Source organism: Brachyhypopomus gauderio, chromosome 18, assembly GCF_052324685.1.
Source record: "Brachyhypopomus gauderio isolate BG-103 chromosome 18, BGAUD_0.2, whole genome shotgun sequence".
Lineage (NCBI taxonomy): Eukaryota > Metazoa > Chordata > Actinopteri > Gymnotiformes > Hypopomidae > Brachyhypopomus > Brachyhypopomus gauderio.
In genome coordinates, this window is record NC_135228.1 from 14805326 (window position 1) to 14823125 (window position 17800).

Sequence of the window (17800 nt, forward strand, 5' to 3'; positions counted from 1 at the left end):
TCCAGCATCTGAAAATAGCAACTTTATTCCATCATTCAGAATGTCAATTTAACATAATACGGTTTTTTGTTTTATTATCCTGAAGGAAAAACAACCAGATGGGAAACACTCAGATTGGCAAGTGAGATCAGTGGAACCGCTGAGTGAGATCAGTGGAACCGTAATTGAATGACGGTACATACATAGAAACAAATGGGTCCATGTGTTCTCACTCGTAGTACTACTTCGGTTTCATCAGAGTTCAGTAGCAACATGAGCACAAAAGATAAGAAACTTTTACAGGCTATTTATACTCATTTGACTGCCCCCTTCATCTCAGAGCCTTAATAATGTCCGCGTTCCTTGCTGTCGACGTGTCTGTGGAGGGTGAGGTCACTCAAGTATTTATTCTTCCTCTTGAACACATCGTTTGCATTCAAAAGCCATTGCGCTGGTATGAATTAGTGGCTGATTTATTCAATAATTTATTAATTGGTTAATTAATCTTGTTGAAACAGAAGCGCCAGGTTGTAATCCCCATATGCTTGGGGACTGTCGACCAAACAAAATGTGTCCTTGAATCTAATTTCTCAAAATCCCCACCCCACCCAGCCCAACCCAAATTCTTTGTCTTTGTGTAATTTGATTTTGGCTTCATAGTGTCTTGGAATAATAGCAGTCACTAAATAACGGGCAGCTTTTGTGTGGATTACACAACTCATCATTACTCCTCTCCAGATAATGCGCGTTTTATTGAAAGTTTACTTTTTGCTTTATTTATATGAAAACATTTTTTTTTGTTAACTCCTTTCTGTTCCCTCTGCGTGGCACAATTCTTCCCGTGGCACATGATGAGTGGAGCTCTCTCTCCCTCACACCGAAGTGTCTTGCACTCTTGCTCTGGATCTTCCTCACGACGGGCTCTACACCACGCTCTCCTCCAGGTCTCCAGGATTGGCAGCCCTGCTACAGTTCGAGTTGGAGTTGTTGGACGCGTGGGCCTGCAGGTAGCCTGGTGGCAGGGCAGGCGGGCCGCAGTGCTGGCTGCCTGCGCTGGACATGCTGCCGGCGGACCCGCACTGGACCAGCATGCAGTGCAGCGACTGACTGCGGCGACTCCAGATGACGCCCAGCCGTTTGGCGTAGCTGTAACACGAGGCGGTGGCCACCTCGCCCGCGTCGAAGGAACAGCTGCGTCTGCTCAGCTGGGCCCACCTCTCTCCCGCGTCCCGGTCCAAGCTCCCCTCCCATGTGGACGTGGACGCCGGACCTCGTCCGTCACCGTGGCTCCGCTCACCCTCCTCGTCCCCGTCCGTCTCTAGAGGCCGTCGGAGCTTCAGTTTGCCGGCTCGTTTTGCTGCTCTGGGGAGTGGCAGCGTGTGAGCGCTCCTGCCCGACGAGTAATACAGCGTCACTCTCTCGCTCTCCGGTGTGAACGGGGGGGCGTGCCTCCCCTTCACCAGGTCCGGGTCGGTGTCGGCACCCTGGCCGCACCGGGCCTCCGGACTCAGGTTTGCTAGAGTGAGCGCCTTGTGCTTGACTTTGGCTTGTGCTGCTCTTGCCTGTTGGGCCAGCACCCCATTCGGCAAGGAAACCATCATCACGCTGTTGTTTCCGTTAGTCTGGGCGTAAACGTCCACCCCTTTGGCCGGCAGGAACTCGCCCGAGCGGTTGGCCTCTTCCCGACAGTCCCCGCACACTCTGTGTCGTACCATCAAAGCCACGGTGAAGACCAGCAGTGTTACCACCACTACCCCGCCTACCATCACAGTCAGCGTTCCACCCAGGAAATGAGCCTGTAGAGAGCGGCATTCTGGGTAATCCTCTTTTGTGCTGAACTGTGTGCAACCCAACACTTTTGTGGTTGCGAGGGATGAGATACCATCATCAAATATGGCGAGGACGCACAGGCTGTAGTCAGCACCAGACACCAGGTTCTTAAGCAGGAAACTGCTACTGGTTGGAGGCAAAATTCTGCCAAGAGGGGAGAGAAAGAGACATAAATTAATAATAATAAGATAATTGTATAATAATAATAAGATAATATTAATGCATCATGTAGATATCACATATGTGGGTCTTGTCAACCAAAAAGATTACAATACAACAAGCAACAGCTCAAGTTCACCAGTGATTATTATGGCTCAAAGTGGAGAGCTACTGAAAGCTACTCTTTTGTAGTGGAAATGGCCTCAATCAATATCTTGCAACAAAGTGAATGTGGAAATGAGGAAATTCAGGAAAAATCATGGACAATTAGCAAAGAAACTTAACCATTGTCCTCTGAAGGACTCCCACTGTACTAGTCTATTAATATCTCAAAACCATCATGGTGTCTTCTGACTCCTACTGAAAGAGGGTCAATCTGAAGCTCTTTAATGCTCTACTTCAGCAGGGGCTACTGGACTGTACTGGTGAACAGTATAATAATGGATGGCTACATAAGATTGAGGCATTTGACATTGAGAGGTAATTGCCAACTGTTGCAAAAAGGCCATGAGCACATTTTAATCTCTGCCTATGCCTTTAAAAAAAATTTTTTTGTTCCTTCTTGCTTTTCTTCTACTCTTTGTATTCAGTCACTCTTTTATACACCTTCACTGTTCTTCCTCTTACCCCAGGCCTTAAGTAAAGAGGATTCTTCTGTCACCGAATAAATATAGCCCTGAATTGATCAAAAACTGTATTTACATGCTGACAGATTGCTTCTTATCCCAATTCTTTGCCGCATGTCAAAGGCTGATGTACATGGACATGCTTCCATTTGTGTATGTTCCAAATGTTGAATGAGTCATTGAGAATTTCAAGCTTTGCCATAAACATGTCATCTCGACGTAGCGTTTAGCAAACCAGACCGCTTCACCCTGACAGTCGCATGCAGTCCTACCTCTGCTGTGAATTCCAACATTCCTTAAGCTGCCGAACTCCTAATCAAAACAAGCGAAGTTCAGCGATTGTTCCGATGTCGTGATTGTGGCACTCGAGACCTGCGCGTTCTGATTAGCATCTTCTGTGTTCGAGAGGTGCAGCAGTCAAGCAGATTTCCCACATCTAATCGGAACTCCTCCACCACCTGGGTTCATCTGTACTTCTCATTATTTCCAAGTCTAATTGAGAACATCCGGAGAAGCCCTCTTTCGGGAACATTTTCCTCCATCAACAGCCAGTGCAGCACTGCATGAAATGTGGGCAGTGTCATTATAGTGTATTGTGGAAGTCATTTACTGGTCCGCACCGGCACCGGGTGTTTAGGCTGAGGGTGTTTGCATGCTGATGAGCTAAGCATTAGTAACAGCTCCATTATCAGTGTTGCAGGCCTGCTCTCCCACTCGTTCCTCTGCACTGGCTTGCAAACTGCTGAGAAGCGGATGAAAGGAGACAGAAGAACCACTGAGGTTTACCTCGGCCCACTCCTCCGTTTATACCTCCCCCTCTTCCCTTCTTTCCTCCTCTCTCTTGCTCCCTCTCCTTTTTTTGTATTTTTATCTGTCGCACAAACTTCCTCCTCTCCCTTTCACCGTGCATTATCGATTCCCATTATTGGACACCAACTGCATGATGCAGTGAAGTGTCTCTGTGCCATTTTCAGCCATTACATCTTGTTTTAATGGTAAATCTATTTTGTTTCACGTCCTGCTTCAGGATTTTGACATGTCCTCCTCGGTATCAGTATCTCACCCCATTTTACCTAAAGGTATACTCTGGTACATTTTGGGGGTGGGGGGCTTGGAGCACTTATCGGAGAGCGCGTGAGTTTGGAGACTGAGAGGCACCGTGAGGGGGTGGGGTTTGGCTCGGGGACATCACGAGAACAAGTGAAGGAAGTGGGCACTGGACAGAGATGCTTCCCTGACCCTGGTAGGATGCAGAATGTGAAGCGTCACAACGGACTTGCTTTGCGAAACCCTGGAAGCTGCTCACATTTGTCCAGAGTACTGAGTCACTCCCTTCACCTCTGTGATCGCCTCTTTCATAAGACCTCTTTTATTTTTTAGAGTTAATTCTTCCTTCTCTAGAGTCAACAGCTGCTCACTTTCCACTCATCTGGTTATAAGTATTTCCCAGAATCTCCTAAACCCTTAAGGCTCACTGAGTCTCTTCTGTTTATCAAGAGCTCCTCCTTTCATCACTATTGGATGCCTGTAATCCATAGACACAAAATCCAACTAAATGTGTACTGTGTCTTTTGTGAACCTATCAAAAAGGCCTATTCAGGTGTTCAGGCACATGCAGTATTTCGCTACTAGTGAATTACGTTAGCTGACGTTCTTACCTGTACACGAGCGCATCATCCGCTGTGCTGTTGTACTGAATCTGGTACATCCACACCAGGTAAGGCATTGTTGTTCTGCCCATATACCAACGCACCTGGGCAGAGTTGGAAGTCACGCTGAGAACTCCCACCAGTCTCTCTGTTCCGGTGTTCGTACCACCAGTTCCATCCTCTCCCTCCCCTCCGGTCACGTTCCTCACGGTTACAACCCCCGACCCTCCTGCAGACCCTCCTCTACCGCTGCTTATGTCCGAAGACCCAGGGTCTCGAGGGTGAGTGAGGGAGATCGTCCCGTTGCCTCTGTGAGGCAGGGGGATGATCTTCAGGTCCACCTGTGCAGTGGACTCTCCAGCTGCATTAATGGCGATGCACGTGTAAGCTCCATCGTCTCTCGACCGAGTCACCAGAAAATCCAAGGTGCCATTATAGTACGAGCGGATCCGGCTCGAGTTGGCCACGATGCGGTCATCGGGGGACACCCAGTGGATGACGGGCTCGGGGTCGCCAATGGCGCGGCATTTGAGTGTGGCCCTTTGTCCCTCCAGAACCCACAGCTTGTTGGTGTTACGGGTGATGAGTGGAGGTTCGCATGTGAATTCTTCTTCCGGGATGGACCAGAAGTAGCGGCCGGCCAGGTGTGTGGGCGTGGCGCAGGTCTCCATGTCGTCCTCACGGGTCAACCTCCGCAGCCACAGCAATTCGCAGTTGCAGTGCAGTGGGTTCCCCCCGAAATTCAGGCTGATGATTGCATTGTAGGGCGTGGGGCTAACCACACCAATCTGTGACCGGGAGAACAAGGGGTCGGGGGGCAGTGTCTGCAACCTGTTGGAGGTCATGTCCAGACGAGAAAGCTTGTAGAGCTCACTGAACGTGCCCTCGGCAATCTGGTCGATGAGGTTGTGATCGAGGTTGAGGGTGCTTAGGCTGGCCATGTTCTGGATGGCGTCCCAGGGAACTCTGCGGAGGTTGTTGTAGGACAGGTCCAGATCCTCCAGAGATAGCAGGAAGTCATCGAACGCATCTGCCGAGACGTCCGTGAGCTGGTTGTTGTTTATGAAGAGATGCTGGAGGTTAAGCAGGCCCGTGAGATCCTGAGGCCCCACGACGGTCAGTCGGTTCGTGTCCAGGTGCAGCGACCGCAGGCTTTCCAGGTCGGCGAAGGCTAGCGGCCTCAGGGCATGGATGGTGTTTCTGGACAGCGTCAGGTCCACCAGTCCTGTCATGTTTGCAAAGTCGGCCCCGCCGACTTCCAGTATGTAGTTGTCAGCAAGGCGAAGCTCCACAGTGCGACGGTCGATGTTGGGCGGTACAAAGAGCAGTCCTTTGTTAACACACAGAGTGCTCAGAGATTCAGATAGGTTCCTACACACGCAGTGGAAGGGGCAGATGGACACCATGCCCCAAGTCTCCCCGGCAAACACACCTGGATTGAAGCCCAGCAGGACATGGCTTACTAGGCCCAGCCACAGCAGAGTCACGGGGGACATCAGACAGGAACTCGCTCTTTTGGGGCAGATGCATTTTGAATCGTACAGCTGTCCCAGCGGCCGGACCTTTAACAGCAGTTCTGGGTTTGGCATGATGGATGGTTTTTATCCACAGACCTATGTAGAAAGAGAAACCACAATGTCAGCTGTTTCATCTCAAGGAATCACCTGTAGCAATGGAATTACTTTACTTTAATTTATGTCGAAATGCGATAAATTATTTAACAGCTTGCTTAAAGCGAGCACCCGCAGGCGGTTTCATTGGGCTCGTAAATCTGAACTCTTATTGATGATCCATTGTCCCACTTTTCTATTCATGGATTTTTTCATGAATGCAGTTGACCATTAATTTCCATGGTGTGTTGGTGTGGAGCCAACTCACCCCACCCACCCCACCATGCAAGGTTTGCCTGATTAATCCAACTTTGCATCAATTCATACTGGAGCTCATGGAAAGCTTAGTTACCGATATCCACCACCAGTGATAAATGGCCATCCTGAATCTTTCAGACAGTTGGTGGAATTTCTACACATTTATCATGTAACAGGGAAGTGTAGTAAGAACTTAATCTTTCTCCATGTGTTGTGAGTGAGAGGTTGTGCCTGTGTGGTTGCCAGAAACAAGGGCTCGTATGATGTGTCCCAGACCTGTGATGAATGACCCATCTCTTCTGTACATCGCAGATGTGGGATCGTTGAGCCTGTGTGCACAGTCCCAAGTCTGTTTACACTGGTTCCATGTCCTCTTGTGTTCCTCTGTCCTGCCTGCTTTTATTGTGTCCCGATTGCTCCATTACCCTGATTCATAACTGTCTGTGCTAATGTGTGTGCTGCGTCATGGCGTGTTAGAGCCCTGTCTGAGATGTTGGAGTTTAAAAGATGCTGGGTTGCCTTTTTATGTCTGTGATTGAAGCCCCTCTGCTGCTTCTAATACTCCAGTAATTGTGAATGTTGGTGCTGGACGCTTGAGTGGTTTTAATGTGCTGCTGTTGATAGCGATTGATGGGATCGTTATGTCTCTGTGTTGTATGCATTTCTTTATCTTTATGTGACTTGGAACACTCGATTTCTGCTCATTTGAGCCTTACATAATGGCCCCACTGTCATGCTCACAGAGCGCAGTTTGAGATGGTGTGTGTGTGTGTGTGTGTGTGTGTGTGTGTGTGTGTGTGTGTGTGTATACACATTGTGAGACTGAGGCTGGGGGTGTGATCAGAGCATCAATATTAACCTCATGTAACTAACTAAAATTAGCTCAGCTTGTATCCACGTCTTTGTGCACTATTTGTACATTTAATATTTAGTTGTTGTGGTTTTGTTTTGCTTCAGGTTTAAGGTTATGTAAAATGAGGTCTGGTTTTTTGCTCTGACACAAATTAAGCTTAGTCTTGAACTAAAAAAAAGTAATAAATCACTACTGACGGCCCAATTTGGTGCAGGACTAGACTTGACGTGCTTGCAGAGAATATGCTTTTTGGGCCATTAGACTTCCATGGGCTTTCATCTTCGGTGTGTCTGTGCATGTGTGCGAGAGAGAGGGCGGGCGAGAGAGATGAAGAGCAATGTTGTTCATACCTGATATGTCTGTGTTGCATCAAGACGTAAAATGGATCTCTATCCTGTCCATTCCCAGGCAGGCGTGCTGCTGGTGCCCTCTGTTTCTAAGAGGCAAACCCAGGCAGGAATGTGCACGCGGACGGCAAAGGCAGTAGTGCCGGAACATTGATTTTTCTCTCCTTGTTGAATTTCATTACGTCCTTGGTCCTTGATCCCAGGAGATGAGCCATCAAACCAATTAACTGAAGACAGTCACATTATTATTATTAACTTGATTCCCTTTTGTGTGTGCTGCTGTCTGTAATTCCCTGGGTATTCAAATGAAAGGGGTGAGTAGCCTCATTGCTGCTCATTACTCCTGGTTAGGCTGCTTCCTGGGGTTTTTTTGATCCCTTCAGGTTGTTCCCAGTCAGCGTTCGAAATCCCACATCAGGGTGGATGGCTGCGGTCGGCAGGCACCCGCTAGTTCGGTTGCATTTCTCCCAGCCTCTCCCCAGTTACTGAAAGCCTGTGGGCTGCGGACACCGTCCAATCCGTCTGGCTGGAGAGCGAGAGCTGGCAAAGAAGAGAGAACACGGAGCGCATCAGACATTTCACGAGTGCTGCGAGCCAGCCGCCGCTTCTGCCCGCCTCGGTTCCGCCGCTCCGATCTGACGGAGGAACCTCAGTTTAAGCCTCAACGGTCCGTCCTCGAGGCTTTCAGCCGGTCCGCACGCGTCGCGTCGGCGCCGCTGCTCTGAACCCGGCGCTCACTCTGGGAGTTTAGGCTGTGTGGGAGCTGACCCGTCCATTTTGTGTGAAGTTGGCAATGGCGATCGCAAATTAATGGGACCTTCCTGAAAACGGGTGCAAATAATCCAGTTAGTTGAGATTTCAAACAGCCCCTGCAGGCTCCCACTGAGACCTCTTGTGTGTGTGCGTGCGTGTGGTTTGTGTGCGTGCGTGTGGTTTGTGTGTGTGTTTGTGTGTGTGCGCGTGTGTGTGTGTGTGAGCGCTTTCCAGGCTTAAGGAAATACTGCCTGTGAAACTCTAATTTCTCTGCACGTTTCCCCACCTGTCCCAGCCCCTGCTGTTGCGCGCTGCGATTAATCCACCCAGTTTCACATCCGCCTGAAGTCTGGAGCTATCTCCTCAGCTCCCACACTGCTCCCACACTGCTCCCCCATCTCTCCTGCAGCCTTTCCTCAAGATGAGTGGACGCGGGGATCCAAAAAAACATTTTACCAACCTTTTCATCGCTTCTCGCCTCCTCCTGAGAGAGCCGTAATCCTCCCCGCTCCGCTCGGCGCTGTGCGCTGCCCCTTTATGGAGCGCTTCGCGAGCGCCTGCTCCCCCTGCCCCCCTCCCCTCCCCTGTTTGTTTCAATCCCGCGGACCGGTCCTGGGGAGCCGGGCGCTCCGCTGTGGAGAGCGTCGGGCGGAACCGTGTGGATCTGTTGCGACGGCGTGATCGCCTCTGCCTGTCGGCCGGTGTTTTGTTCCTGCGGTCCGCCCCTGCTCCAGAGACCCGCTTGCGAGACGCTCGGTGATTTGTGGCTTTTGGTGCAGCGATGTCGATGTCTGTGTCTGGGAGCGAGAGAGAGCGTACGCGTGCGTGTCTGCGCGAGCGCTGCGTGTCTGCTACACAGAGAGGGAGAGAGAGGGAGAGAGAGAGGAGCAGGAGAGACGGAGAGAGGGAGGGAGAAGTAGAAGGGGAGGGGTGGAAACGGGACAGTCTGGAGCAGTCCTGGCTGGCGATGTGAGGAGAGAGGCTGAACGGAGACGGGTGGAGGTAGGAGAGTGGGGGAGAAGGAGCAGCCCAGGGTCCTGCCCCCTCCATCCACACCTTTGTCAAAACAGCAGCTCCCTGAGAAGCCGCCGTTACCGGGTGACCTCGAATCCATCGCGAGCACCGAAGTCTGCACACTTCAGCTTGATGCAGCCCATATCGGTCACTCCCTAGTGACTAGTGACTCCTTACTGTTTCATAAGATGTATGAAGCTCGTGTAGTAGTGTGGCACGGCGGCCCATGTGATTGGCAGGTCCTGAACTAGAAAGGTCAAAGTGGTTATGTATTAATCGCACTAGCGATGCCACGGAGGGGGAGAGGGGGCCAGTAGTTGAATTGAGCATCGTGGAGTGATGGTGGCCCCGCTTTTTCCTCCGTGCCTCCCGTCCACCCTGATGCTTTTCTTGGCTCGGCGCATTTAGGTGTGCTGAGTGACTCAGTCTCAGTCTCTGAGCGGGGCTATATTTAGAGGCCTAACGCCACACAGCAGAGCGGCGAGCCAAAGGACCGGGACCGGGGCCCGCTATTTGCGTCTGGGCTGGTGCCGCTGTGGTGCGGAGAGCAACCCTGGGAGGACTGGTAAGTGTGACTCCTCATCGAGCCCTTAGTGGAGCTGGAGAAGGGCTGGGATTTATTCCACCGTAATGGAAGACAGCATTACTGATTACATTTTCATTTAATCCGCATCAGCAAGCAAGCAATAGTAAAAAAAAAAAAAAAAAAAAAACAACAAATCATTCGTCAATCACGTCATCACATCACGCTGCTTGTTAGCAACGTGTCCAGGGTCCTGCATGTCCTGAATTCCATGCTGCAGTTTAGGGCTCCACACGGGCTCAGCCACTCCTTTAGGACAGGCCCAGACGCTATTTGAAGATGTCTTGTGCTGCCTGTGCACAGTGCTGGTTGAAGTGACTTGGGCACACCTTGATTTTTGGTGAACCCAAGCAGCTATTCAACTAGGAGCAAGATGAGGACATTTTTTTTTTACTGGCCACTTTATTAGGTACACCTGTCCAACTACTCAATAACGCAAATGTCAAATCAGCCAATCACATGGCAGCAACTCAAAGCATTTAGGCATGTAGACATGGCCAAGACGATCTGCTGCAGTTCAAACCGAACATCAGAATGAGGAAGAAAGGTGATTTAAGTGACCTTGAATGTGGCATGAATGTTGGTGCCAGACAGGCTGGTCTGAGTATTTCAGAAACTGCAGATCTACTGGGATTTTCTCGCACAACCATCTGTAGAGTTTTACACATAATAGTCCAAAAAACAGAAAATATCCAGTGAGCGGCAGTTCTGTGGGCACAAATGCCTTGTTGATGCCAGAGGTCAGAGGAGAATGGCCAGACTGGTTGAGCAGACAGTAACTCAAATAACCAGTCGTTACAACCGAGGCATGCAGAAGAGTATTTCTGATGGCACAACACGTCAAACTTTGAGGTGGATGGGCTACAGCATCAGAAGACCACACTGGGTGCCACTCCTGTCAGCTAAGAACAGGATACAAAAACGGAGGATACAATTCACACAGGTTCACCAAAATTGGACAATAGAAGATTGGAAAAATGTTGCCTGGTCTGATGAGTCTCGATTTCTGCTACATTCGGATGGTAGGGTCAGAATTTGGCGTCAACATGAAACCATGGATCCATCCTGCCTTGTATCAACGGTTCAGGGTGGTGGTGCAGTGGTGTGGGGGATATTTTCCTGACACATTTTGGGCCCATTAGTACCAAGTGAATATTGTGTCTGCCACAGCCTACCTGAGTATTGTTGCTGACCATGTCCATCCTTTCATGACCACAGTGTAACCATCTTCTGATGGCTACTTCCAGCAGGATAACGCCCCGTGTCATAAAGAGTGAATCATCTCAGACTTGTTTCTTGAACACAACAATGAGTTCACTGTACTCAAATGGCCTCCACAGTCACCAGATCTCAATCCAGTAGAGCATCTTTGGGATGTGGTGGAACGGGAGATTCACATCATGGATGTGCAGCTGACAAATCTGCAGCAACTGCGTGATGCTATCATGTCAATATGGACCAGACTCTCTGAGGAATGTTTCCAGTACCTTGTTGAATCTATGCCATGAAGGATTAGGGTTCTGAAGGCAAAAGGGGGCCAACCCGGTGCTAGCAAGGTGTACCTAATAAAGTGGCTGGTGAGTGTATATTTAAGTGTTTGGTGTATAAAATTTGTATTTAAAGACATTCCTTCATCCTTCACTGGGCTGTCCAGGGAAGGCTGTGTGTTCTCTTAATTACAATTGGCTGCTTGTATTTTTCTCTGGCCAATGAAAGCCATTTTTGCTTTTTCTCTGTATAATCTATTTTTAAAATAATGGATGCTGGGTTCTTTGATCTGTTCTTGCTTTACTCCCATAAAAAAAGATGAAATTTTACCTTTAAAATCTCTCTGCTAATTGGTGATAAACAGCTAGCGAATGGTGTCCTTTAGTGAACAGTGTCCATTAATGCTTATTACATTTCAAAATGACAAGAATGACCACAGTATTTTGTAAACACACCTAGCGCGCGCGCGCGTGTGTGTGTGTGTGTGTGTGTGTGTGTGTGTGTGTGTGTGGGGGAGGTGGCAGCATTTTCAGAACTTTGGACAGCTCCTCTCAGCTCAAGTATAGAGCTGCAATCCGTCGTCCACCGTTGTAGCCCAGCCATTAGGCTTGGCGTTGGTCCATCCGTTCACCGGGTTCTCCATGTGAATCCCATCCTACCCGTTTGGACTCCTACTGCCTGCCTGCATTCTAGCAAGCAGCTACTCCAAATATTCCTCGTTGATTAGGCAAACGGGTGGCCCTGCCGTTCTCTGCGCTCTCCCCGGGGCGTTACAGGATCGCCGCGCTCCGTGTGCGTGTTTCTGCCTTCACTGCACTGTCGCCCACTTCATGTAGTCACTCTGAACACCGTGAGGATGGTGGGCACAGCATGTTTTTCCAGTGGCGTACCACTGCATGAAGCGCTCGCTGCGATCCGCGTGCGTGCTCGCTCGTCTACGTAGGCCCGCGCCGTTCGACGTGCGCACGTAGGCGGGAATGCGGTAGCTGCCGCGGCGGTGGCGTTGAACGCTCTCCGCGACGTTTGAACTAGCGCGTCTGAACTGTTCCCCGCCGTGCCACGGCCTGCGTTTGTGTGCATGCTGTCAAACAGGTTTGATTTTGCATCTGTGGTTCCGTTGTCCACCGGACCTCTCTAACGTATATTGAGACGTTCAAGGGGCAAGCAGCTCCTAGAGGGGTCCAACAGCAGCAGTCCTCGGGAGGTCCTCCATGTCTCCCCGTCTACATGTCTACATGTCTCCCTGTCCAGCAGCACATTCTTTAGATTCCCAGTTATCTGGCATTTTGTTTTATTTATATATATATAAGTTTATAAGGAATTTATCATTTCTGGGAACCTTAGGAGGGAGTTCATGTTGACGCGTGACTAAGTGTGTGTGTGGCCTGCTTGTGCTACTTGAACCTTAAAAAGAAAAGTCATGGACCATTTATTTTTGTGCAAATTCTTCTTTCAAAGGTTAGATTTCTCACAAATTCTAGAGTCCAGGTCAAGACTATGAACCAATTCTTTTCTAGTCCCCCCCCCCCCCCCCCCCCCCCCCCTCCTCTCCAAAACTTGATTCTGTGTTTGTTCACTCCATTTGTTTTCCATCTAAATAGTTTTTTCTGCTGTTTCCTGCTTCTGTACTCGTATGTAGGCATCAACTAGTGCTGATCCCTGCACTGCTAGACGTGCATCATTTGTGTACGTTTGTGTGGTGAAGCGTTGGGGTGTATAATGGGGGGAGGGGACAGTGCAGGGTGTCTAGTTACATGTATATTTGTGTGCATGTGAGTTTTGGGGAGCGCTAATGGCTATTGAGAGCAGCGGATGATACGATTGGTTCTCCAGCCAGAGGAATCTGGGTCAGAGTTCTGCCGAGTATTCAAGAGCCTTACAATAGTAGAGCAGAGCTGGGTTCTGTCTGCCTGCAACCTCACTCTCTCCAACTCACTTTCCCCATCTCAGTCTCTCCTCCTCCATCTCTCTGTCTCGCACTCTGTCTGTCTGTCTCCCATTTCATCCAACTTTTACCCTTTTTCTTACTCTCACTCTTATTCTGTTTTTCTGCCCGTTTCTTTGCCCGGTAATCATAAGGCCCTCTTCGGGGACTCTGTCACTCTATCATTGTGTGTGTGTGTGTGTGTGTGTGTGTGTGTGTGTGTGTGTGTGTGTGTGTGGAGGTGGAAGGGATGGAATGCAGTGCAGGCTCCAATTATCAGCTTACTCCATGTCTCACTCTGCTGCTCCACATTTCACAGCTCTCTCCCTCTTTCCCCTCTGCTTCTCTTCTCTCCGTCTCTCTCACTCTCTCTCTTTCCTTTTCCCCTCTCCCTCTTCTCCCCTCTCCTTTTCTCCTCTCTTCCTACTCCCTTTTATCTCTGCTGTGGCTTTGTCTCCTCTCACGCTCCCCTCTCGTCATCTCTGTCATGTGAGCCCAGCGCTGGGACCTGCATGAATGCCTCCAGGAGATCCCTTTGCACCGAGCCGTGCGCCGCTGCCGTCCAGAGCGGGAGGCTGAGCTGGTTAGGGCTGTGGCCCAGAGGCTGTTAAAGCCTGCAAAGTTTAAAAAGCCATGCACAGACTTTTTAGAAAGGGAGGCATTTCCTTTGTGCAAGACCAGTTCCTGTTCCTGATGACCCGAGGAAACCTGCGCGTGAATCTCTCAATCTCTCTCAATCTCTCTCTCTCTCTCTCTCTCTCTCTCTCTCTCTCTCTCTCTCTCTCTCTCTCTCTCTCACATACATTTACAGTCACATAGAGGGCTGTGGGATGGAAAAGCGTATCGAGTGTTTAGGTAATGGTATTGATTTGAGGACTACCCATTTAGAGCCCCCATTTACCCCTGTAAAAGCATTAGCACCTGTGTGTGTGTGTGTGTGTGTGTGTGTGTGTGTGTGTGTGTCAGAGTGCTTTGTGTCAAGCTCTCTGGCACTCCACTGTTGGTGATTTCTCCAGTAGCCACTCTTTCACACGCGCTGTATGTTTCTCCTTCCAGACCAACATTCCTTTCCTCCAGAACGTGCTGAGTAACGACCAGTTCCTCTACGGCACCGTAGACACCCAGTTCATCGATGAAAACCCGGACCTCTTCAACATGAAACCGGTCCAGAATCGAGCCCAGAAGCTCCTGCATTTCCTGGGTAGGATGACACGGCACACAAGAGCCCCACATGGCTTGATGGGTGAATCCTGTGGCAGCCGCCCCTGCGTGTGCGTAGGCCAGAGGATAAAAGTTATACGTATTCATATGATCCAGATCCTTTTTGATGCAGGGAATCGATACTGTTTCATTTTAATGCAAACGCATCCCAGGAGGGCTTGTTTTCCTAAAGCATTTCACCCGCCTCCGTATCAGTGCTCAAGCTTCTTAGGAAGAGTCCTTTAAGCCCGGGCTTAGCTTGCTGATCAAGTGGAGCTTTGTATAGCTGGCCCGAGTGTTGCAGGTGTCTGCTGGCCTCTCTGCTGAGCATGGCCCAGGAGAGGCATCCGCGCTCACGGTTGACTGTGTGTGTGGGGACCCGTTGCAGGTCATGTTTTGGTGAATGGCCCCACTACACCCATCCCGGTCAACGCTAAGCCGTCCTCTATTGATCCAGTCATCCCACCAGTGCCTCTTGGTAAGCAAAACACACACACACACACTCACACTCACAGTGTGAGTATTGCAGCCAAGGTGCACTAGAGACTGCTGCGTGAGTCAAATGTAAGGTGCAGCCTTGCTGTTCAGCAGGAGAGAGGAAGTGAATGCACGTGTGTGTGTGTGTGTGTGTGTGTGTGTGTGTGTGTGTGTGTGTGTGTGTGTGTGTGTGTACATCTTTTCATAAAAAAAACAACTTCTTCCTCTTCAGTGCTGCTGTAGAAAAGTAAGCCATCAACATGTTATGAATCATCCAAAGGAAGATGCTGACGTTTTAGGTGTGATGAAAAGATCTTTTGACTTGGTCTGCATGTCACCCTGTTCACCCTCTCTCCACTTTCAGCTCAATTTGTTTCAGGTGTAGCGCTCACTGTACAGAGACATCAATTAAGACAAATTCATTTCTTATAGAAAATATGTCTGTCTGATAAGCTAGGCATACTGTTGGGAAGTGAGTGTGAGTGTGTGTCGGGTGGAGGGGCACACAGCATTTGTCAATAATGGTGCAATAAAAATAGTGATTTTTATTTCTTGTTCTATACACAGTGTGCTGTTGCTGCTGAAAAGGTGTACAGTATTAATGGTGTGTGTGTGTGTGTGTGTGTGTGTGTGTGTGTGTGCTGTAGGTGACCCTCCGACAGGGTTCAGGGATGTATTACTGAGGGAGGGTCCTGAGGGCTTTGCCCGGGCTGTCCGAGCCCACCAGGGTCTGCTGCTGATGGATACCACCTTCAGAGACGCTCACCAGTCCCTCCTGGCTACCCGAGTGCGCACACACGACCTCAAGAAGATCGCCCCCTTTGTGGCCCATAATTTCAGCAGCCTCTTCAGCTTGGAGAACTGGGGAGGTGGGTCTCTCTCTCACTCTCACACACACACTCTCACACACACACTCTCACACACACACACACACACTCTGCCCATCTCTCCTACTCTCTCCCTCTCCCTTTCTCCTTCACTCTCCCACACTCGTCTGCCAGCAATGCCTTCTCCAAAAGTCCGTAATTCCAGCTGGAAGAGGTTGTAGAGCAAGCCGAGGGCTCTCGGGCTGGCATCACGGCCCCGTGTGGTTATGCCCTGCTGTGAAGGAGCCGTGGAGCCCCACGCCTGAGTGAGAGTGTGATAGCGGCTGGGGCTCGCTGCTCTGGTAAAGGTCACATCGCAGGCAGGCGCCATCTCTGGGTGCGTGGAGCAGAGACAGTGCGTGGAGCATGACGGCAGGTGGTTAGCATGACCGCACGCTTCGCTAACCTAGTCCTATCTATTTCAATGCTTTTTTTTTTTCTTCCATTTTCTCTCTGCCCACTCCTCTCGTTCTCTCTCTCTCTCTCTCTCTCTCTCTCTCTCTCTCTCTCTCTCTCTCTCTCTCTCTCTCTCTCTCTCTCTCTCTCTCTCTCTCTGTAGGTGCTACGTTTGACGTGGCCATGCGCTTCCTGAGCGAGTGTCCGTGGAAAAGGCTACAAGAGCTGAGGTCCCTCATACCCAACGTGCCCTTCCAGATGCTTCTGAGGGGGGCCAACGCCGTGGGATACACCAACTACCCCGACAACGCCGTTCACAAGTCAGCACACCTCGCCCGTTACCTCAGCACCCACACCTCGCCCGTTACCTCAGCACCCACACCTCGCCCGTTACCTCAGCACCCACACCTCGCCCGTTACCTCAGCACCCACACCTCGCCCGTTACCTCAGCACCCACACCCCGCCCGTTACCTCAGCACCCACACCCCGCCCGTTACCTCAGCACCCACACCCCGCCCGTTACCTCAGCACCCACACCCCGCCCGTTACCTCAGCACCCACACCCCGCCCGTTACCTCAGCACCCACACCCCGCCCGTTACCTCAGCACCCACACCCCGCCCGTTACCTCAGCACCCACACCTCGCCCGTTACCTCAGCACCCACACCTCGCCCGTTACCTCAGCACCCACACCCCGCCCGTTACCTCAGCACCCACACCCCGCCCGTTACCTCAGCACCCACACCTCGGTCTAGCGGGCGCCACCGAAACACTGACCGGCGTGTTTCTTCCGTTCTAGGTTCTGTGAGGTGGCCAAAGAGAACGGTATGGACATCTTCCGCGTCTTCGACTCCCTCAACTACCTGCCCAACATGCTGCTGGGGATGGAGGCGGCCGGAGCGGCGGGCGGGGTGGTGGAGGCCGCCATCTCCTACACGGGCGACGTCTCGGACCCCACCAGACAGAAGTACTCGCTGGACTATTACCTCAAGCTGGCCGATGAGCTGGTGAAGGCCGGCACGCACATCTTGTGCATCAAGGTGGAGAGAGCTCGCTTGGCGCCACCCGGTGGTGTGGAGGGTGCTGTGGTGGGGGAGTGTGTGCGTGTGTGTGCGTGTGTGTGCGTGTGTGTGCGTGTGTGTGCGTGTGTGTGCGTGTGTGTGCGTGTGCGTGCGTGTGCGTGCGTGTGAGAGCCCTGAGTGTTTGCCTAATGTGAACTGCCTCTCGCACTGTTCCCACTCAGGGCTGCTTTTGCCACTTCACTACCACCCACATATACTATACTGCTGATCCACTGTCTGTCTCTCACTAATGCGCGCACACACACACACACACACACACTCCCCTTCTCCCTCTTTCTCCAACTCTCTCCGTCCCTCCCTCTCTCTCTCCCCCGGCTGTAGGACATGGCCGGCTTGCTGAAGCCCCAGGCGAGCCGTGTGCTGGTGGGCGCTCTGCGAGACCGCTTCCCCGACATGCCCATCCACGTGCACACGCACGACACGGCAGGCGCTGGGGTGGCGGCCATGTTGGCGTGTGCCGCGGCCGGGGCGGACATCGTGGACGTGGCCGTCGACCCCATGGCAGGCATGACCTCCCAGCCCAGCATGGGGGCACTGGTGGCTTGTACCAAGGGGACCAAGTATAATACAGGTTAGATCAGTCATACGCGCACGCACGCATGCACGCACGCACACACACACACACACACACACACACACACACACTCTTTGCTCCTGCTGCGTGTGCTCCTTTGCACTAATGACTCGGCGCACTCTGCCGTGGCC

At 51.1% G+C, this 17800-nt stretch overlaps 2 protein-coding genes across 3 annotated transcripts in view; one reads left to right on the forward strand and one right to left on the reverse strand.

Moving 5' to 3' along the window:
* The window catches only part of pcxa (pyruvate carboxylase a), a 71547-nt gene that overhangs the window by 44033 nt on the left and 9714 nt on the right, over positions 1-17800 (forward strand). The window contains exons 11-16 of the mRNA XM_076979446.1: positions 14130-14274; positions 14662-14751; positions 15398-15619; positions 16176-16332; positions 16813-17053; positions 17417-17666. Of these exons, the coding sequence (XP_076835561.1) occupies positions 14130-14274; positions 14662-14751; positions 15398-15619; positions 16176-16332; positions 16813-17053; positions 17417-17666 (1105 nt within the window). The remainder of the gene's footprint in view (positions 1-14129; positions 14275-14661; positions 14752-15397; positions 15620-16175; positions 16333-16812; positions 17054-17416; positions 17667-17800) is intronic.
* On the reverse strand, positions 597-9011 carry lrfn4a (leucine rich repeat and fibronectin type III domain containing 4a). Of its 2 annotated transcripts, XM_076980287.1 has the most exons (5): positions 8525-9011; positions 7653-8132; positions 7315-7538; positions 4253-5856; positions 597-1953 (listed from the first exon to the last, which is right to left on the reverse strand). In XM_076980287.1, the coding sequence occupies exons 4-5, from the start codon at positions 5830-5832 to the stop codon at positions 903-905; spliced, it is 2631 nt and encodes an 876-aa protein (XP_076836402.1). In that variant the 5' UTR covers positions 5833-5856; positions 7315-7538; positions 7653-8132; positions 8525-9011; the 3' UTR covers positions 597-902. The 2 variants fall into 2 exon arrangements, with proteins under 2 accessions (XP_076836402.1, XP_076836401.1); XM_076980286.1 differs by having other exon boundaries at positions 7315-8132.